The sequence below is a fragment of the Nerophis ophidion genome, linkage group LG01, assembly GCF_033978795.1.
Source record: "Nerophis ophidion isolate RoL-2023_Sa linkage group LG01, RoL_Noph_v1.0, whole genome shotgun sequence".
NCBI lineage: Eukaryota > Metazoa > Chordata > Actinopteri > Syngnathiformes > Syngnathidae > Nerophis > Nerophis ophidion.
Window position 1 is genome coordinate 35,523,018 of NC_084611.1, and position 23,217 is coordinate 35,546,234.

General features: G+C 39.5%; 1 protein-coding gene across 6 annotated transcripts in view; it reads left to right on the forward strand.

The window, feature by feature from the left end:
• ntrk2a (neurotrophic tyrosine kinase, receptor, type 2a) overlaps positions 1-23,217 on the forward strand; it is a 234,727-nt gene that overhangs the window by 184,551 nt on the left and 26,959 nt on the right. For 5 of the 6 annotated variants that reach the window (XM_061901553.1, XM_061901580.1, XM_061901571.1 and 2 more), the window contains 3 exons: positions 2,849-3,021; positions 6,400-6,555; positions 6,715-6,805. In XM_061901553.1, the coding sequence (XP_061757537.1) occupies positions 2,849-3,021; positions 6,400-6,555; positions 6,715-6,805 (420 nt within the window). The remainder of the gene's footprint in view (positions 1-2,848; positions 3,022-6,399; positions 6,556-6,714; positions 6,806-23,217) is intronic. The other variant, XM_061901563.1, reaches the window with a different exon arrangement.

A 23,217-nucleotide genomic window follows, 5' to 3' on the forward strand; every position in this document is an offset into this window, starting at 1 on the left:
ACATTAGAAACCATTTGAAAATCAGAGGCTACTCAGAGGGTGAGATAACTCCTGGAAATGACTGGCATTTAATGACTCCAGGTATAGATGTGTGTGTCCAAGTTAAGGCTGTCTTCTTTTAATATATTTATTATAATCTTTGGAAGGCTTGGTCATGTTTGCTGTAGTCTGGAACAACATGGCACACAAACAACTATCAGAAATGCAGCCAATATACCATACAGATAATGACATGCAAAACTAAATTATATACAAAGACGATAAAAGTGAAGGATATTAAATGAGCTCAAATATACCTACAAATGAGGCAAAATAATGCAATATGTACATACAGCGAGCATAAATAGCATGTTAGCATGTATTAGCTCGCAGTCATGCACTGACCAAATAGGCCTGATTAGCACTCCAACAAGTCAATGACATCAACAAAGGTCACCTTTGTGCATTCACGCACAGCATAAAACTTGTGGTGAACAAAATGATTTTACATGTAAACAAACTGTTGCGTCAGAGTCCACACTACGATGAGTTCAAGAACCGCCGAAATTAGTAGGAAACAACGATGTTTACAAAATACTCTCATCAGTGAAGCATACACACAAACGTATTAAACAGTGGGCTTTCTAACAATTGGTAAGATTTGTGTCATGTTTGTCCTCAAACAAAAACATAATAAAACAAAAACAATTTCCCCCCCCCATCTTTTTCCATTTTTTTTAATCCTTTTTTAAAAATGCTCCAGGGAGCCACTAGGGCGGCACTGAAGAGGCACGAGTTGCTGACTGCACTTCGCCTGCTGTCTCTGCATCCTGGCTTCCAGACCAACAACGCCAACACTGGCCTGACACACTGACTACTACCCTTTTAAGAAACATTTAACATTCTTGACTGCTGCCAGTAGTAAAATGTAAAAATAACAAAAGACATCATAACACACTACTACTTTACACTACAAAAGTTTACATACACTTGTGAAAAACAAAATGTTATGGCTGTCTTGAGTTTCTAATAATTTATATTCTTATTGTTTTGTGATAGAGTGATTGGAGCACATACTTGTTGGTCACAAAAAAACATTCATGAAGTTTGCTTCTTTTCTGAATTTATTATGGGTCTACAGAAAATGTGACCAAATCTGCTGGGTCAAAAGTATACATACAGCAATGTTTATATTTGTTTACATGTCCCTTGGCAAGTTTCACTGAAATACGCGGCCTTTGGTAGCCAACTACAAGCTTCTGGTTGAATTTTCGACCACTCCTCTAGACAAAATTGGTGCATGTTCAGCTAAATTTGTTGGTTTTCTGACAAGGACTTGTTTCTTCAGCATTGTCCACACATTTAGGTCAGGACTTTGAGAAGGCCATTCTAAAACCTTAATTCTTGCCTGATTTAGCCATTCCTTTACCACTTTTGTCATGTGTTTGGTGTCATTGTCCTGTTGGAACACCCAACTGTGCCCAAAACCCAAGCTCCGGGCTGATGATTTTAGGTTGTCCTGAAGAATTTGGAGGTAATCCTCCTTTTTCATTGTCCCATTCATTATCTGTAAAGCACCAGTTCCATTGGCAGTAAAACAGGCCCAGAGCATACTTCTACCACCACCATGCTTGACAGTAGGTGTGGTGTTCCTGGGATTAGAGGCCTCGCCTTTTCTCCTCCAAACATATTGCTGGGTATTGTGGCCAAACAGTTCAATTTTTGTCTCATCTGACCACAGAACTTTCCGCCAGAAGGTCTTATCTTTGTCCATGTGATGTCAGGTGAAACAACACGACTATACATTAAAGGAGCACAGAGCTGATGCAACCAGTTGCCACTTCAGAGTTGCTATGTCTACATATAGCTACAAAAGTAGAAAACATCCATACATCTATTTTCTACCGCTTATTCCCTTTGGGGTCGCGGTGGGCGCTGGTGCCTATCTCAGCTACAATTGGGCGGAAGGCGGGCTACACCAACGAAAAACAAAAAAAAGCAATTATAATAGTTTATTCCATCTTAATAGGACAAAAAGCAGTCCCCCAACGTTAAAGCAACTCCCATATTTCCCATACATGCTCAATATTACATTTCCAATTGTGCACTGTAACACTACTGTAAAAATCGCCATTGTCACAATGGATTACGTTACAGCCCATAATGTTAATGACTCATGATACGCGATTGGCTGAAAAACAGGGGGTGCGGAGTTTTGGTCCTTCTCATTTTCTGGCAAGTCAGCGTTGTGGCTGCTGGGAGGTCATCGGGTCATTTCCTTCCTCTCTCCCCACAAGCTTTTTTAGCAACGTGTCCTTGCGCTTTCAACCTATATTTGTAATTGGAACCTCGGTTCGCTTCCGCGCAAGGTGGAACGCATATCTATGGCATTTACAGTAGGAAGAACATCTATTATTCATGTAGGACAAAAGCAGTTGCATATATTTTGTACTGTTCAGATGTATACATAGATAGATCCGTATCAATTTCTTTCATTTCCCATCGTCCACTTGCAGTCTTTAGCGTATTGTTGATCTGTCACTTACATTGTATGACTACCATGACGGATTTCCTCCTTGATGGATGGGAGACAGATGAGAGTCGAAAGGAAGCTGGGAATGTAATCAACATAAACACTGATGTGTGCGTGGAAGTGGCTATCATTAATATGAAACGATTTTTCCCCCCCGTTCTTGTGATCCATCATCGCTGGTTCTAATTTACTGTAAGTCATATTTACAAGGCAAGACATTTTTTTCCCATCAGCCAAATAAAACATGACTAATTGATCCCGGAATTGCATGTGTAATGTTTTTTTTTTTCCATTTGTCAGTTTAATAAAATGTTAGTGTGTGTGTTTGTGTGTCAGACGCTGAAAGAGGCCAGCGAAAACGCCCGGAAGGACTTCCACCGCGAGGCCGAGCTGCTGACCAACCTTCAGCATGAGCACATCGTCACCTTCTACGGCGTTTGTGTGGAGAGCGACCCGCTCATAATGGTGTTTGAGTACATGAAACACGGAGACCTCAACAAGTTCCTCAGGCATGCCTTTTACTGCTTTTCATTGTATCACTGCAAAGATACGTTTTCAGAAACAGAATTGTAGGGAAAAGGAAAGGCAAAGCAAATCCTCCCATAAAAAAAAAAAAATTACATTTTATTCACACTTTTATATGCAGAAAACTATGTCAAATAGTTATGAATTATGATGAAAATTTTACATAACTTTCACCTTTTATTTAAAACTCCAAGAAGTAAGATGCGATCCAAACTATGGCCCATGGGCCGGATCTAGCCTGCCAGTGTTCTAAAATCCGGCCAGCGGGAAGTCCCAAGTTAAAAATAAAAAAAAATACTAATAATAATAGTTATAATATTTATTTATTTTGTTGTAAAAAAATGTTTATATATATATATATATATATATATATATATATATATATATATATATATATATATATATATATATATATATACATATATATATATACATATATATGTATATATATATATATGTATATATATATATATATATATATATATATATATCTGATGTCCATGTTTCACCTGACATCACATGGACAAAGATATATATATATATATATATACATAAAAAATACAAATATATATATATAAAAATATATATGTAAAAAAAAATATATATATATATATGTATATACATAGATATGTATGTATATAGGTATATATAAGTATATATATATATATGTATATATATATATATATATATATATATATATATATGTATATATATATATATATATATAAATATAATAAAAAATACAAATATATATATATAAAATATATATGTAAAAAAAAATATATATATATGTATATACATAGATATGTATGTATATAGGTATATATAAGTATATATATATATATATATATATATATATATATATATATATCTTTGTCCATGTGATGTCAGGTGAAACATGGACATCACATATATATATATATATATATATATATATATATATATATATATATATATATATATATATATATATATATATATATATATATATATATATATACATATATATATATACATATATATATATATATATATATATATATATATATATATATATATATATATATATATATACATATATATATATACATATATATATATGTATATATATTAGGGCTGGGCAACGATTAAAAATTTTAATTGAAGTTAATCGCACTATTTCTCTGATTAATCGCGATTAACTGCATTGTATATGCAAAGCCCAATAATGAATTCAAAAGTAGTGTGTAGTGCACCTTTATTGGAATATTCCCCCACATGAACAAAAGCGCCAAAACATTTGTTGTGCAAACACAATTTAAATCAGTCCTTGTTAAACAGTAGCAGTTAAATAGCATATTTTATGAAAATCAACTCAAAAATGTAAATACAAACATTTAAGCTTAGTACTACCACTGCCAGGGTATTTAAGTTATCCTGTTTGTTATGGAAAATAAATATCATCTACATAATAATCTGAGCCACAATCATAACATCTGAACAGGCAATTTCTGAGGTAACAGCAGAAACATTTTTTTTATCAGGGATCTTATGTTTAAAAAACCTATATTATAGGTAGTGGGCTGTTTTAGGGAATTTTTGATCAAATTATCCGTAGTAGCAATATTAATCATGTTGTGTTTATTCTGCGTAGTGCACTTAAAATAATTATGACCATATCTAGGAATTGATATGATGGGAATTTTCCGATTGTTTGCTTGGTGCTTTGATAAACTGAACGCATCATATACATGGTACTATATTGTGATGTTATGAGTCAAAGGAAAAAAGAACTACACTACCCAGCATGCAACAGGAGTGACGAGCATGCGCGGTAACCCGGTAAAGGTTGTGTGTCGCCATGACGGCATCTTGTATGTTGTGATATGCACGCTCTGAAAGTAAACGTTAAGAACTCAGCCAACACTCCTCGTCTGCATTATTCATAAATAGACGGACAACACATATACTCTGCTGCGTCACAGGCCGCTGGATGTAGCCGGCAAAGTATTCCCATGCTAGCTAGCCGGTCTAGCAAGCACGCGTCATTCAGTCCAAAACGGCCCGATCTATCAACATTCAGAATTGTCTGGCGGTCGTAAGTGATCCTGGAGTGTCCACGCTTTAAGCCAGCCATGAAATTTGCAGAATTGTCCGGTAATTTTGCCAAATGTTCCATCTTTACCAAGAGCCCCTCGACGCCGGGCGACGCCATCTTGTTAAGAAAAGGCGTTAACAAAATAAAAGCATGTAAACAACATACGCAAATGTGCGATAAAATAATTGTCGGCGTTAATATATTGATGAGTTAACTCATAATTAACGCATTAATTTGCCCACCCCTAATATATATATATATATATATATATATATATATATATATATATATATATATATATATATATATATATTTATATATATATATACATGTTGCGGTGAGATGGCGACTTGTCCAGGATACCCCACCTTCCGCCCGATTGTAGCTGAGATAGGCACCAGCGCCCCCCGTGACCCCAAAGGGAATAAGCGGTAGAAATGGATGGATGGATATATATATATATATATATATATATATATATATATATATATATATACATATATATATATATATATATATATATACATATATATATATATATATATATATAATTTGTATCTATTTTTTTTTTTATTATTTATTCATTTTTTTAATTACAATTTTTTTTTTCATCCGTCTTTTCTAATCCAATTTATACCACTTGATACTGTCGGTGTTTCCTAGCCACTCAGGCATTTTTTTGTATAAAAAAAAAAATATATATATATATATATATATATATATATATGTGTATGTATGTATATATATACACATATATACATTGTTACGTCGGGGGGGGTCGCAGTTTGCTGCAAGGTTCGTTGCCCTGGGATGCAGATGGACCACCCCGTACAGGACGTGCAGGTAGGAACATGAAATCAAACAAGCACCAAAAACAGAAAACAAGCCAGAGGAAAAACAGGCGGATCGCACTGGTCGCTAGGGCTACCGCTTAGCATAGGTTAGAAGACAAAGAATACTCACGTAACTGCAGCATGAAGCAAACAAAGAAGCCAGGCCGACTGACAGGCAAAGGCAAGCTTAAATAATGGCCTCTGATTAGTGCTCGGGAAACAGGTGAGCGTCCCGAACACCAATCAGAGACAGGTGGAAATAATAAGTAACCATGGTAACTAAAAACAAACTCAAAGGTGCACAAAAACAGGAACTAAGGGAGTTATCTCACCTTCTGAGTAGCCCCTCATTGAGCGCTTAATCTACCTATACAGTATAGCTCTCTCTGTAGGTTCCCTCATTGAGCGTTCGACATACCTAACACGCTGTCTCCACTTGCTCCCTCATTTAGGGCTCACGGTCCAGATGCAGTTCTCATGTCGGATGGCCAGACCACCAGACCTGTGGAGCTGACTCAGTCGCAGATGCTGCACATCGCTCAGCAGATCGCATCCGGAATGGTCTACTTGGCATCACAGCACTTTGTGCACCGCGACCTGGCCACCAGGTTCATGACCCTATCCTTAATAATAGGCACTTGGTCTATGTTGTAAAACTCGGACTATGCTGTGTTATACATAAACTCAATAGTAGTAAATGTGTTACAAATGATCTGAATTCAGTTCTATCCCATCCACCTCTCATGCTGCTTCTTTGCTTCCAACAGAAACTGCTTGGTGGGTGAGAACCTGCTGGTGAAGATTGGAGACTTTGGCATGTCCAGGGACGTCTACAGCACTGACTACTACAGGGTAGGTGTACGTGTCCAACTCTTTCTTTTTTGAGGCTTCTTCTTGTCCACTTCCAACATCCCTTCCTGTTGCATGAATCCCATACCTTCATTGATGTCCCTCTAGAGCAGACCTGGGCTAGCCGTACGTCCCCAAATATTTTTTTTTAGATCTTTAAGATCGAAACTGTAGCTGCCATTATAATGTGCAGTGATGTTTTCAAATTACTGGAACTCTTGAACTATACAAAGTGTTTCATTCGTCTACTTAGAGTCTCACAGATTCACGCTGGAAGGCAGTTGCGCAGTTGACAGGGTTTTTAATGTGTTTTCAGAGCTCTCCAATAGATACTTTTGTGTTGACTTTTCAGTCGCTCCAATCCTCCTTCTCCTCCTACACCCGGCCGCTCGCTGTTTAAGGCAACAGATGATTAGATTAACATGTACCGCCTGTGCAATCTAATCATCTGCCAGCTGTGTCTCGCCGTCAGCAACATGCCTCGCCCCCGTCTGATGCCTCTCTTTTTTCAGCACCATGGACAGAGTCGGTGACCTTTACTCCTGCAAGCGCGCTGATCAACCTCCCTTTGGAATCTGCACTTTTGCATTATATGCTAGTTACTATGGTAATCTAAGTCACCGCAGCTAAGAAGAACCAAGCAGTGTGGTTGGGGGGCGTTTCCACAGAGTGTTTCGGCAGCGGCCAGCCTTAAATGCGGGTGTCAGGGACAGACGCGGAAGGAGATTTTTACAACAAAGTTCCAAAGCTTAGTGATGTATCAGATATATCTGATTTTAGGTGGGTTTTTTTTTTTTACTCTTTGCGTCCATATTTGGCTGTTTGTTTCTTTTTCCTTGCGTTCCGCTGGATTCAATCAATCAATCAATGTAGCCCTAAATCACAAGTCTCTAAAAAGGGCTGCACAAGCTACAACGACATCCGAGGTTCAGCGCTCACATAAGGGCAAGGAAAAGCACACCCCAGTGGGACGTCGATGTGAATGACTGAGAAACCTTGGAGAGGACCGCATTTGTGGGCAACCCCTACCCCTCTAGGGGAGACCGAAAGCAATGGACGTCGAGTGTCTCTAAAATGATATTGTGAAAGTCCAATCCATAGTGGATCCAACATAATAGTGAGAGTCCAGACCATAGTGGATCTAACATAATAGTGAGAGTCCAGTCTATAGTGGGACCAGCAGGAGACGGATCAGCAGCCGATGTCCCCAACGATGCACAGGCAAGCGGTCCACCCCGGGTCCTGACTCTGGACAGCCAGCACCTCATCCATGGCCACCAGACCTGTGTTCCCCCGAAACCCCCTTCCACAAGGGAGAGGGGGGCAGAGAAGAAAGGAAAAGAAACGGCAGATCAACTGGTCTAAAAAGGGGGTCTATTTAAAGCTAGAGTATACAAATGAGTTTTAAGATGGGACTTAAAGGCTTCTACTGAGGTAGCATCTCTAACTGTTACTGGGAGGGTATTCCAGAGTACTGGAAATTGTGAAATATGTCAGGATTGTGAAATATGTCGATCGAGAGGGAGTGTGACGTTCATGCGTTGTCAATATTCAGTGTTTTATCGTTCTTAGTTAATATTGTAAATCCCACATTCAGTATTTTCATGTAAAATCTAATTTAGTAAAAAAAAAAAATGTCATTCTGTTTTTAAGGCGGTGTCATAACATTTTTAGCATTCAATCAGACATTATTGTGATGTTTTGTGTTAGTTAGTGTTCCTAAAAATCCGATATACCGGCCCCCAGACACATTCTTTTATCAAAATTTGGCGCCCCAGGCCTGCTCTAGAGATACGGTATATTAAAAACCTTCTTTGAATGCTGTTAAGGGTGATACTCTGCATATTCATAAAACCATATTTACTGTTTTTACCTATTACAATTGTGTTCAGCACTGTTGCATCATACTTAGAACAGTTTCTATTGGCTCAGGTTCCGCTCTAATAAATAAATTGTGATTGGATTTACAGACTCCACCATGCAGAATAATAACTACACTCTGTTTTCTTTCTATTATTTAACTATAAGGCTGTTGCGCCCTGTGATTGACTGCCGACCAATTCAGGGTGGACCTGCTTTTCCCCCCAAATCAGATGGGAAAATAAAACAAAGAGACGAAAGAAAAAAAAAAAGTATACCCAATATGTTGTCTTAAAGGCCTACTGAAACCCACTACTACCGACCATGCAGTCTGATAGTTTATATATCAATGATGAAATATTAACATTGCAACACATGCCAATACGGCCTGTTTAGTTTACTAAATTGCAATTTTAAATTGCCCGCAAAATATCCTGTTGAAAACGTTGCGGAATGTTGACGCGTGCGCATCACGTCACCGGTGGTAGCGGACATGTTCTTCCAGCACCGCTCACGGCTAAAAGTCGTCTTTTTTTCATCGCATAATTACACAGTATTCTGGACATCTGTGTTGCTGAATATTTTGCAATGTGTTCAATTAATAATGGAGAAGTCAAAGTAGAAAGATGGAGGTGGGAAGCAGTGTATTGCAGCTGCCTTTAGCCACACAAACACAGCCGGTGTTTCCTTATTTACATTCCCGAAGTGAAGCTTTTGTATGGAACAGAGCGGTCAAGCGAACATGGTTCCCGACCACATGTCAACCGGCAGGTTTCGGTGAGAAAATTGTGCTAATAAGTCGGCTCTTACCGTAGACATGAGTGGAGCTTGCATCCTCCTGAAGCTGTGGACTCTCTTACCTTCTCCCACCGGAGACACTGGCGGTTACTACACTCGTGGCCACAGCCCTCCGACTTTCACGTACCATATAATCTCACTAAAACACTAGTAACACAATAAGCAGATAAGGGATTTTCCAGAATTATCCCAGTAAATGTGTCTAATAACATCCCACTGCCCTCGCCTTTCTTTTAAAAATGATTTCCTTTATTTTTTTTTTCTAGTCCTTCACTCTCACTATCCTCATCCACGGATCTTTCATCCTCGCTCAAATTAATGGGGAAATCGTCGCTTTCTCGGTCCGAATCGCTCTCACTGCTGGTGGCAATGATTGTGAACAATGTGAGGATGTGAGGAGCTCTACAACCAGGCAAAGCTTTTTTATTAGCGACCAAAAGTTGCGAACTTTATCGTGGATGTTCTCTACTAAATCCTTTCAGCAAAACTATGGCAATATCGCGAAATGATCAAGTATGACACATAGAATGGACCTGCTATCCCCGTTTAAATAAGAAAATCTCACTTCAGTAGGCCTTTAATTTGACATAAATGACACCATGACACACTGCGATGAGGTGGCGACTTGTCCAGGGTGTACCTCACCTTCCGTCCGATTGTAGCTGAGATAGGCGCCAGCGCCCCCCGCGATCCCAAAAGGGAATAAGCGGTAGAAAATGGATGGATGGATGGACATCGTGACACACTCTGTAGAATACATGTAATACAGATATCCTCAATGTTCTAAAGTTATTAAACAAAACAATAGGGACCATTAGTTAAGTCCAGCCCATACCCCTGCAAAGTTGTGCACTGCAAAAAGTCAGTGTTCAAAAACAAGAAGAAAAAAAAAAAAAAAAAAGGGGTATTTTATTTGAACTAAGCAAAATTATCTGCCAATAGAACAAGAACATTTGGCTTGTCAAGACTTTCAAAAACAAGTAAAATTAGCTAACCTCAATGAAACCAAAAATACCTTAAAATAAGTATATTGTCACTAATAACAAGTGTACTACTATACGAATACATATTTTCTATTGTCCATCCATCCATTTATTTTATACAGCTTGTCCCTTTCGGGGTCGCAGGGGGTCGCTGGAGGCTATCTCAGCTGCATTCGGGCGGAAGGTGAATGAGACACAATTGTGTCAAAGTCATGATTTTTATTTTTCCATAAACAACCAATGAAGTTCTCATGTCATGATTCACGTAACAAGATGAATTAAATTATGATTATTTTTGCCATGGTTCATGATGTCCATCAGGACTCTTCTTCCTTGTACTGGAAAAAAAATATATATTGATATAATTACAGAAAATATTCTTAACAAATGTGGTAATGCAGCAAAGTTATAAAACACAAATTATAAGGCTTTTTGGGGCGAATACTATACAGTATATTATGGTAGATGTTGGAATTAAATACAATTTAAGATCAATTTAATAAATGTATCCCTACTGCGCCCTAGGTGGCGACTTGTCTAGGGTGTACCCCGCCTTCCGCCCGAATGCAGTTGAGATAGGCTCCAGCTACCCCCCGCCACCCCAAAAGGGACAAGCGGTAGAAAATGGATGGATGGATGCTTGAAATAATAAACGATTACTTTAAAAAAGTAGTTTTATACTTGTGAGTGTTGATGACACAATTTTGCAAAAGTTTATTTTATAGTTTCAAGCATGTTTTACTCAATATATGACATCTAATCTCAGCAACAAGCTGTAATATCTTACTGAGATCATTTAGGACCAAAGCCCTTAAAAGAAGTAAAACACTCTAACATAAAATCTGCTTAGTGAGAACAATTATCTTATCAGACAGAAAATAAGCAAATATCACCCTTATTTGAGATATTTAATCTTACGTAGATTTCAGTTTTTGCAGTGTGTTGCTTGATGACGGCCATGTTTTTCAACCAATCTTGCTGAGGCCATGTCTATATTAAGCCGGATAACTCCTTGAACGAATAACTATTTAGCCTAAACCTCTTGTCAGCCACACTAACCCATCGTTTGAGGTTCCCCTCCTCTGGAATTTTGTTACACGGGTAAGTGCGCCGTCTATTTCTTGAATCTCCGGCTCTTAGCTCTGTATGGACTCATTCCTCGTTTATAACAGGGGTCGGGAACCTTTTTGGCTCAGAGAGCCATGAAAGCCAAATATTTAAAAATGTAATTCCGTAAGAGCCATATGATATTTTTTACACTGAATACAACTAAATGCGTTAATTTTTAAGTAAGACCAACATTTTTAGTAGGGATGACCGATAATACCAGACTACCGATATTATCGGCCGATAAATGCTTTAAAATGTAATCTCGGAAATTATCGGTATCGGTTTCAAAATTATTGGTATGGGTCTCAAAAAGTAAAATGTATAACTTTTTAAAACGCCGCTCTGTACACGGATGTAGGGAGAAGTACAGAGCGCCAATAAACCTTGAAGACACTGCCTTTGCGTGCCGGCCCAGTCACATAATACCTACGGTTTTTCGCGCACACAAGTGAATGCAATGCATACTTGGTCAACAGCCATACAGGTCACACTGAGGGTGGCCGTATAAACACCTTGAACACTGTTACAAATACACACCACACTGTGAACCCACACCAAACAAGAATGACAAACATATTTCGGGAGAACATCCGCACCGTAACACAACATAAACACAACAGAACAAATAACCAGAACCCCTTGCAGCACTAACTCTTCCGGGATGCTACAATATACACCCCTGCTAGCCCTCCCTCCCCCCCAACCCCGCCGACCTCAACCACCTCATGCTCTCTCAGGGAGAGCATGTCCCAAATTCCAAGCTGCTGTTTTGAGGCATGTTAAAAAAAAAAATAATGCACTTTGTGACTTCAATAATAAATATGGCAGTGCCCTGTTGGCATTTCTTTCTATAACTTGAGTTAAAATTATTTTGGAAATCCTGGTTACATTGTTTAATGCATCCAGCAGGGCATCACAACAGAATTAGGCATAATAATGTGTTAATTCCACGACTGTATATATCGGTATTATTTGATATCAGAATCGGTAATTAAGAGTTGGACAATATCGGAATATCGGATATCAGCAAAAAAAGCCATTATCGGATATCTCTAATTTTTAGAGTATTATAAGTCTCTTATTCTTTTTAATAACATTGTTATTCTGAAGATAACCAATAATAAATAAAATACCTCTTACCATCAATGTGACTTCTTGAACAGGTGCGATAGAAACGGATGGATGGATTAAAATGCATGAGAATGTTTTAGATTTTGAACGTTAATTTTACCACTGTGATTACCAGCGGAATTATTCATTACTTATTGTGTTAAGCAATGGCACCTAAGATTCATCAGAGAGCCAGATGCAGTCCTCAGACAGGAGACCGTAGATGTTGAAATCCCTAAATTTCTTGCAATTGCACTTTGAGAAACGTTGTTCTTAAACTGTTTGACTATTTGCTCACGCAGTTGTGGACAAAAGGGTGTACTTCCCTCCATCCTTTCTTGTGAAAGACTGAGCATTTTTTGGGAAGCTGTTTTTATACCCAATCATGGCACCCACCTGTTCCCAATTAGCCTACACACCTGTGGGATGTTCCAAATAAGTGTTTGATTAGCATTCCTCAACTTTATCAGTATGTATTGCCACCTTTCCCAACTTCTTTGTCACGTGTTGCTGGCATGAAGTTCTAAAGTTAATATTATTTGCAAAAAAAATTTTTATCAGTTTGACCATCAAATATGTTGTCTTTGTAGCATATTCAACTCAATATGGGTTGAAAAGGATTTGCAAATCATTGTATTCCATTTATATTTACATCTAACACAATTTCCCAACCCATATGGAAACAGGGTTTGTATTATTCAGGGCAGCCATAACTGCGATGTGGCCCTCAGTGAAAACGAGTTCGACACCCTTACCCCTAAGTATATAGCGGGTTATTTCCAAAGTGCATTGAGTTGCGTGTAAAATTTTAGGTCAATCTTATTGATGGCAGTCAATAACAATTTGACAAAGTGATGCATTTGTCCGAGAATAATAGCTCAGGCGACACACAAGTGGTGTATGTTTTGTGCAAATGATCACCCTTTTGTGTGCAGTGGTTCAGAGGAGAAAAAAAATTGTCTACATATACAACTCGCATTGAACTCTCCCCTTGAAATGGACATTTATTGGAACCTCGTCCGCATTAAACATGCAATCACAACATTGCGCATTATGAAAAAGCTCCGCAAATACAAAAGACTCCCCTTTGGCTGTTTTTTTTTTTGTACTCGGTGACGTCCCCGAATTCCCTTCCCGTCTCTCCTCGCCCAGTTCTCTCTTCAATAGAGCTAAGTGTGCTGAGGCTGTCGCCATGGCAACGCACAAAGGCAGCGCCAGCGAACCTCTGAGTTGTATCCAACGTTTCTCAGGAAGAAAAGTAATCACGGGAACTTGTGTTTAGTATGCCAGGAACGGCGCTGGAGACGGATAAAGAGGTGGCGTGGTGGTGGTGGGATGGGGGGGGATTGAAATGTGGAAGATGGTGGAGGAGGGCAAAGAGTTGGGAGGGAAAGGGGAAGAAAAAAAGAAGCAAATATACACCGGCAGAGAGAGCAGCCGGTGATACAGGGATAAAGAATGAGACAGGGGCAATGTAAAATAAGTAAAACATAAGATGCACGAAGGCAAAGGTGCAGGAATTTAGTCGTAGTTCAGCATCTAAGAGACGTGTGTGTGTGTGTGTGTGTGTGTGTGTGTGTGTGTGTGTGTGTGTGTGTGTGTGTGTGTGTGTGTGTGTGTGTGTGTGTTCAGTCATGCTCTTACGTCAGTCAGGAGCCAAGATGAGTCATAAAGGATTCAGCACCACTGCCCCCCCACCCTACACCTCAACGTGTGTGTATGTGGGAGGAAATAGAAACACAGGCTTGGAGGACTGACGAGGCTGTTTCAACGTCACAGCTTCCGCTTAGACAAAGAAGTTGGCAGAGGCTCACAGTAGCGAGGCAGGATGCCTCCATCCTCCTCCTTCTGGTCGCTGCCCCGACCGCAGAAAACCCACGTTATTTATTCGGTCACGTACTGCCGCAGTCGCAATATTAGATACGGGATGAATAGTCTTTTTTTTTTTTACAAACCCCGTTTCCATATGAGTTGGGAAATTGGGTTGGATGTAAATATAAACGGAATGCAATGATTTGCAAATCCTTTTCAACCCATATTCAGATGAATGCACTCCAAAGACAAGATATTTAATGTTAAAACTCATAAACTTTGTTTTTTTTCTGCAAATAATAATTAACTTAGAATTTCATGGCTGCAACACGTGCCAAAGTAGTTGGGAAAGGGCATGTTCACCACTGTGTTACATCATATTTTCTTTTAACAACACTCAATAAAAGTTTGGGAACTGAGGAAACTAATTGTTGAAGCTTTGAAAGTGTAATTCTTTCCCATTCTTGTTTTATGTAGAGCTTCAGTCGTTCAACTGTCCGGGGTCTCCGCTGTCATATTTTACGCTTCATAATGCGCCACACATTTTCGTTGGGAGACAGGTCTGGACTGCAGGCGGGCCAGGAAAGTACCCGCACTCTTTTTTTACGAAGCCACGCTGTTGTAACATGTGCTGAATGTGGCTTGGCATTGTCTTGCTGAAATAAGCAGGGGCGTCCACGAAAAAGACGGCGCTTAGATGGTAACATATGTTGTTCCAAAACCTGTATGTACCTTTCAGCATTAATGGTGCTTTCACAGATGTGTAAGTTTCCCATGCCTTTGGTACTAATGCACCCCCATACCATCACAGATGCTGGCTTTTGAACTTTGCGTCGATAACAGTCTGGATGGTTCGCTTCCCCTTTGGTCCGGATAACACGATGTTGAATATTGCCAAAAAACCATTTGAAATGTGGACTCGTCAGACCAGAGAACACTTTTCCACTGTGCATCAGTCCATCTTAGATGATCTCGGGCCCAGAGAAGCCGGCAAAGTTTCTGGATGTTTTTGATAAATGGCTTTTGCTTTGCATAGTAGAGTTTTAACTTGCACTTACAGATGTAACGACAAACTGCATTTAGTGACAGTGGTTTTCTGAAGTGTTCCTGAGCCCATGTGGTGATATTCTTTAGAGATTGATGTCGGTTTTTGATACAGCGCCATCTGAGGGATCGACGGTCACGGTAATTCAATGTTGGTTTCCGGCCATGCCGCATATGTGGAGTGATTTCTCCAGATTCTCTAAACCTTTTGATGATATTGTGGACCGTAGATGTTGAAATCCCCAAATTTCTTGCAATTGCTCTTTGAGAAACGTTTTTAAAACTGTTTGACTATTTGCTCACGCAGTTGTGGACAAAGGGGTGTACCTCGCCCCATCCTTTCTTGTGAAAGACTGAGCATTTTTTGGGAAGCTGTTTTTATACCCAATCCTGGCACCCACATGTTTCCAATTAGCCTACACACCTGTGGGATGTTCCAAATAACTGTTTGATGAGCATTCCTCAACTTTATCAGTATTTATTGCCACCTTTCCCAACTTCTTTGTCACGTGTTGCTGGCATCAAATTTTAAAGTTGATTATCTGACTATCAAATATGTTGTCTTTGTAGCATATTCAACTGAATATGGGTTGAACATGATTTGCAAATCATTGTATTCCGTTTATATTTACTGTACATCTAACACAATTTCCCAACTCATATGGAAACGGGGTTTGTATTTATTTATTTTTTTTAGCTTTGTTTGTGCATGCGTTGCACGATATTTCAGTGCTAAACACATCGTTAGTGTTACATCGGAGCAGCGGGAAGCGTTCCAAACCGCCGCGGAGCAATTTGGAGGAGAGCTGTGTGACCGGCTCAAGGGCACCACCAGCTGCGCATGCCCATGTCAAATTGAGGGAATCGAACCGTGATCCCTTTGGTCGCAGTCCGCTTTCTTCAACTGCTCTGCCACAGCTTCCCTGCATGGCTTCCAATATAAATATTCTGCCTTTAATAACAATGTATTAATTTTTATAATTTTAGCACGTAATTTTGTTATATCTAAGATGGGACAATCAATCAATGTTTATTTATATAGCCCTATATCACAAGTGTCTCAAAGGGTCGCACAAGCCACAACGACATCCTCGATTCAGATCCCACATCAGGGGCAAAGAAAAGCTCAACCCAATAGGATAACAATGAGAAACCTTGGAGGGGGCCGCAGATGTGGGCACCCCCTGCCCGGTGCAATGGACGTCGAGTGGATCTAGCACAGTGGTTCTTAACCTAGTTTGAGGTACCGAACACCACCAGTTTCATACGAGCATTCACCAAACCCTTCTTTGGTGAAAAATAAAATATATATTTTTTTCAAATTCAAGACAAAGTTATATAATTTTTTTTACTGGTGCACAAAATGAACCGTGCATGAAGATCACCTTGTTCAAAGAACAAAACCAACACAGTGCATGAACCCACAATAAATTACACACCTGCAAATCAGTTTGACTTCTGCTGTTGCCGTATCCAGAGAAGTTTTTATGTACACGATGAGTCGGGTGTGGCTTGACCTCCACGGTGGAGGCTCCACCGAACCCCTGAGGCCGACTCACCGAATCGAGTGAACCCAGGTTAAGAACTGCTGATCGAGTACAATATTGTGAGAGTCTAGTTCATAGTGGATTCAACATAATAGTAAGAGTCCAGGCCATAGTGGGGGCCAGCAGGAGAGCATCCCGAGCAGAGATGACAAGTATGTTGTCATGTCTTGTGATCATGTTTTGTTTAATTATATACTGTTTGTTTTTGACTCCATTAGTTCCTATTTTTGTGCACCTTGGTTTGTTTTAGTTTCCATGACAACTCATTAGTTTCACCTGTACTCATTTGGAATCACGCACCTGATTTGTTGTCCCTATTATTTAAGCTTGTTGTTGCCAGGCAGTCGGCCTGCCGTCATTGTTATTTTCATGCTCTGTTCATGCTAGTTTTATCACTCTAAAGTTCATGCTGCTCCTTCATGCCATAGATCAATCGTCGTTTTCCTGTCAAGTAAGTTTTGATTATTGTCCATAGTTTTGTCTAAGTTGTGTTTCTGTTAAGTTAAGTTAAAGTTAAAGTACCAATGACTGTCACCCACAACCAGGTGTTGTGAAATCTTTCCTTTACATTTGACCCATCCCCTTGATCACCCCTTGGTAAGTGAGTGGAGCAGTGGGCAGCAGCGGTGCCGCGCCCGGGAATCATTTATGGTGATTTAACCCCCAATTCCAATCCTTGATGCTGAGTGCCAAGCAGGAAGGCAATATGTCCCATTTTTATAGTCTTTGGTATGACTCGGCCGGGGTTTGAACTCACAACCTACCGATCTCAGGGCAGACACTCTAACCCAGGTGTAGGGAACCTATGGATCTAGAGCCAGATGTGGCTCTTTTGATGACTGCACCTGGCTCTCAGATAAATCTTAGCTGACATTGCTTAACACGGTAAGTAATGAATAATTCCGCTGGTAATTACAATGTCAAAAATAACGTTCAAAATATAAAACATTCTCCTGCATTTTAACACATCCATCCAGTTTCTACCGCACCTGTTCAAAAAGTTGCATTAATGGTAAGAAGTACTTTATTTATTGATGGTTAGCTTCAGAAAAACAATGTTATTAAAAAGAATAAGAGACTTATTATACTCTAAAAATGTTGGTATTACTTAAAAATGCACGCATTTGGTTGTATTCAGTCTTAAAAAATATTAATTAATATTATATGGCTCTCACGGAAATACTTTTTAAAATATTTGGCTTGTATGGCTCTCTCAGCCAAAAAGGTTCCCGACCCCTGCTCTAACCACTAGGCCACTGAGTAGATTAAATCATGTTTTTACCTGCACGCCGTGTTCCGAGTAGTCCGTCTGTCTTCCAGGGAGAATGACCCCGCAGCAAGCTGCGACCCCTCCAACCCCCATCTTGACAGAAAAACGAGCGTTGATCTATGGCATGAAGGAGCAGCATGAACTTCGGAGTGAAAAAACTAGCATGACCAGAGCATGAAAATAACAAGGCCGACTGCCTGGCAACTACAAGCTTAATTAATAATGACATGATTAACAAAGGTGCGTGAATCCTAAACAAATCAGGTGCGTGAGTCCAAATGAGTACAGATGAAACTAATGAGTTGTCATGGAAACTAAAACAAACCAGGGTGCACAAAAACAGGAACTAATGGAGTCAAAAACAACAGAATATAACTAAACAAAACATGATTACAAGACATGATATATGTGCTCCAATCACTCTTTTACAAAAAATTAAGAGATGTAGAAATGATTGGAAACTCAAGACAGCCATGACATTATGTTCTTTACAAGTCAATCAATCAATGTTTATTTATTTAGCCCTAAGTCACAAGTGTCTCAGAGGGCTGCACTAGCCACAACGACATCCTCAGTTCAGGGCCCACATAAGGGCAAGGAAAAACTCACAACCCAGTGGGATGTCAATGTGAATGGCTATGAGAAACCTTGGAGAGGACCGCAGATGTGGGGGGGGGGGGGGGGGGGGCAGAGCAGAAAGGAAAAGAAACGGCAGATCAACTGGTCTAAAAAGGGGGTCTACAGTATACAAATGAGTTTTAAGATGGACCTAAATGCTTCTACTGACCAGTTGTCATGTCTGTTCACTATTTTATTTAATTGCAATAATAAACATATGGTAGATTTTTAGTTAAAATAAAGCCAATAATGCCATTTTTTGTGGTCCCTTTTATTAAGAAAAGTAGCAAAAAGTACAGGAAAGTACAGAAATACTTTTGGTACCGGTACCAGTACCAAAATATTGGAATCGGGAAAACACTAATATACACACATCAAGCACTCTCAGACTGAAATGTAGATCAGTGCTTATGCCAGTGCTCATGCGTAAATTTGAGCAGTAAAATAAAATTAAAAGTCTGCTTTGGTTTCATTGCCTTCTCTTGGTAACAAAGCCAAGCAAACCTTCTTTCTTTTTTTGCAAGGAAAACAAAGAGGAGCGCCACGCTTATCCCTCCAGAATAAGGGCGCTTGTAACGCTGTCAACTATATGACATTAACACGTATGGAATTACGTGAACGTGTGTATTATAACCTGTTAGGCAATCTTTTCAAAGCCTCACGAGATAAAATTACGTTATGTAATTAATTGCCTTTTTCTACTGTATGATAATCGTTTTCTAATTGGTTTTAATTTGTCCTCACCTCATTCAATGCCAGGGATTTGCACACATTTTAAATTGTATGCATTATTGTATTTAATTTCACATAGATTATGCAGCTTTTTTTTCTCCTTCTGAATAATCAGAATATTAATTGAGTGCATCTAAGTCAGCGAGGAGAGGGATTTACTCACAGGCGCATGAATAAGATTCACTCGTTTTTGCTCCCATGGCAACACAGAGGGCAATTAAGGTTCCTGTGTGTCAAGGAGTGGGTGGAGTTAGTCACGTAAGCCCCACCTACACCACATTATTTCACGCTCTTTTTGACGGGCCCAGTTGCCATGGATACAGCAGCCTCCATGTGGTAGCCACAAAAGAACCCGCTTCTGCTTTATTTGACCCACTTCTCCCCTTTCTCTGTAATTTCGGAACACGTACGGGGTCGAGTTTAAGGATGCATATTTATAAAGCAGGGAGAGGAGCGAGAAGGCGAGGAAAACGTGACCAGAGAGATGGGAACAGTAGGAACAATGGATGGATGGTCTGATTACAGGCATCCTTATTTTTGCTGCATAGACCCGAATAGAACATTACTGTTTTTGAAAAAAATGTTTTATACAAAATCATTGACACAATATTTTTTTAAAGAAGACCAATTTGGTCTTTTTCTGACATATAATGTTGTTACCTTCCCCCTGAATTGCCAGGATAACTTTAGCGGTGGGGGCGGTGTCACCTTGACGCCATCACATAATTTACATAATGTGCTATGATGATATTTGATATTTTTCTAAATAAAGGGTACCACAAAAATCATTGGCTTTATTTTAAGAAAAAAATGTTAGGGTAAATAAACATATGTTTATTAGTCAAATTTTGTCCTTACATAAAATAGTGAACATGCAAGACAACTTGTCTTTTAGTCATAAGTAAGCAAACAAAGGCTCCTAATTTAGCTGCTGACATATGCAGTAAAACATTGTGTCATTTTCCATTCCATTATTTTGTCAACATTATTAAGGACAAGTGGTAGAAAATGAATTATTAAGTGCTGTTATAGAATGATCTTTGACTATCATTTTCATTGGAGGTCCAAACCATACTTGCCAACCTTGAGACCTCCAAAGTCGGGAGATGGGGTGGGAGGGGGTGGGTGTATATATTTTTTTGCACCACAGGGTTTGTTTTCCCGTGGTGCAAAGCGACTAGATCGGACACGATGTGAAGGTAACGACATTTTTTAAAATTAACTTGAAAAAAGGAACAAACGAAAGGCGATTACAGCAGAGGTACAAAACTTGGCTATGAAAACAAAAACTTGCACTAAGGCATGCACTGTGGACATAAAACAAAACTTGAAAACTATGGCATGAAGTAAGAAAACTTACTTGGAACAAGAAAAGAGAATGAAAAAAGCAGCATGGATCATCATCATAAATAGCAAGGGTGATTAGAGGGTGATGTCGCCAGGCTGACTGCCTGGCAACTACAGGCTTAAATAATGCTGTGGTGATTAACAGGTGCATGAGTCGAAATGAATCAGGTGCGTGACATGAGGACAGGTGAAAACTAACGAGTTGTCATGGAAACAAGGGAGTGAGTCTTCAAGTAACATAACACAACTAAACATAAAGTAAAATAACACAACTAAACATAACATGATCACAAAACATGACATTGTTCATGAATGAGTATATCTGTTAGGCCACCATGTTCAATGGAGAAGTCTGATCTACAAAATTTGCAGGCAGCATACCCCTTCCCTTCGAGCTGTCCTGGATGAAACTGAATTATTTATTTTTTTCCAATAATTTTGGAACTTACAAGCGTACTTCTTCTTCTTACTCGTCGTCGCCATGTCTTCTCTTAGTTCTTCTGCTTCGTCTCTGTTATGTTTTTTGGACATTACTACTTGCCGTAGTTTAGAAGCAATGCATGATGGGAATCCGAATGTTGTGTGTCAGTGTAATAACGTGCCGGATGGAATAAACACACGCTGAGAAATAGCTCTGTGCCTGCCGACTTTATGGGTTATAGATAAACCTATGGATAACGGAGACATATATAATAGTCTCATTTTCAGGGGAGAGAGGACGCCCCCAATATTATTTTGGAAATCACGAGAAATTCGAGAGAATGGTTGCCCCGGGAGATTTTCAGGAGGGGCACTGGAGTTCGGGAGTCTCCCAGGAAAATCGCGAGGGTTGGCAAGTATGATCCTAACAAACAGCAGAGCACTCCTGTAACTCTGACAAAGTAAATGGACAAAAATCCAATATCCATTCCCCGGAATAGACAAACAAGGGACTAACAGTCAAGGGAGAAGTCCGGCCTGGAAATGTGGCCCTTGAAATATTTCAGTTGAATATCCTGTCTCTAAACAGTTGCTGGAAATCTCATCAGTTGTTTAGTTATGGTGGTAACATACATTGAAAACAAGCGTAACATCTTCCGTAAGAAACATTAAAACAAGTGGCCGAGTACTTCGGAGACCGGTATTAATATTTCAGAACTTCAGGGGAAATGATCAGCTATGATGAATAAAACAAAACATCTAATGGGTATGACCATGTTGAGACACGTAAGTGAATCAAATGTTATTTGAGATCAAGGGGAGAGAATATAACTTGGTAGGAGAATAGCTGCTGACCCGTCCGTCTCCGCTCGGGATGGTCTACTGCTGGCCCCACCATGGACTGGACTCTCACTATTATGTTTGACACCCTATGGACTTGACTTTCACACTTTTATGTTAGATCCACAATGGACTAAACTCTCACACTATTATGTTAGATCCACTATGGACTGGACGCTCACACTATTATGTTTGATCCACTATGGACTGGACTCTCACACTATTATGTTAGATTGACTATGGACTGGACTTTCACACTATTATGTTAGATCCACTATGGATTGGACTCTCACTATTATGTTAGATCCACTATGGACTGGACTCTCACACAATTATGTTAGATTGACTATGGACTGGACTTTCACACTGTTATGTTAGATCCACTATGGATTGGACTCTCACTATTATGTTAGATCCACTATGGACTGGACTCTCCGTCTTATGTTAGATCCACTATGGACTTGACTCTCACATTATTATGTTAGTTTGATTATGGACTGGACTTTCACACTATTATGTTAGATCCACTATGGACTGGACTTTCACAATATTATGTTAGTCCCACTCGACGTCCGTTGCATCCGGTCTCCCCTAGGGAAGGGAGAGTGAGGGAGGGGGTGGAGGGGTGTCCCCCACATCTGCGGTCCTCTCCAAGGTTTCTCATAGCCATTCACATTGATGTCCAACTGGGTTGTGAGTTTTTCCTTGACCTTTTGTGGGCTCTGAACCGAGGATGCCGTTGTGGCTTGTGCAGCCCTTTGAGACACGTGTGACTTAGGGCTATATAAATAAACATTGATTGATTGACCGAATAAATGCAGCCTGCTGTTTTTCCAAATTAAAAACATGGAGCGGCAATGTATTCCATTTCCATGCTATCCCAAAGATTTAAAAAAAAAGATATATAATTACAGTATATGCCAAAGTAGC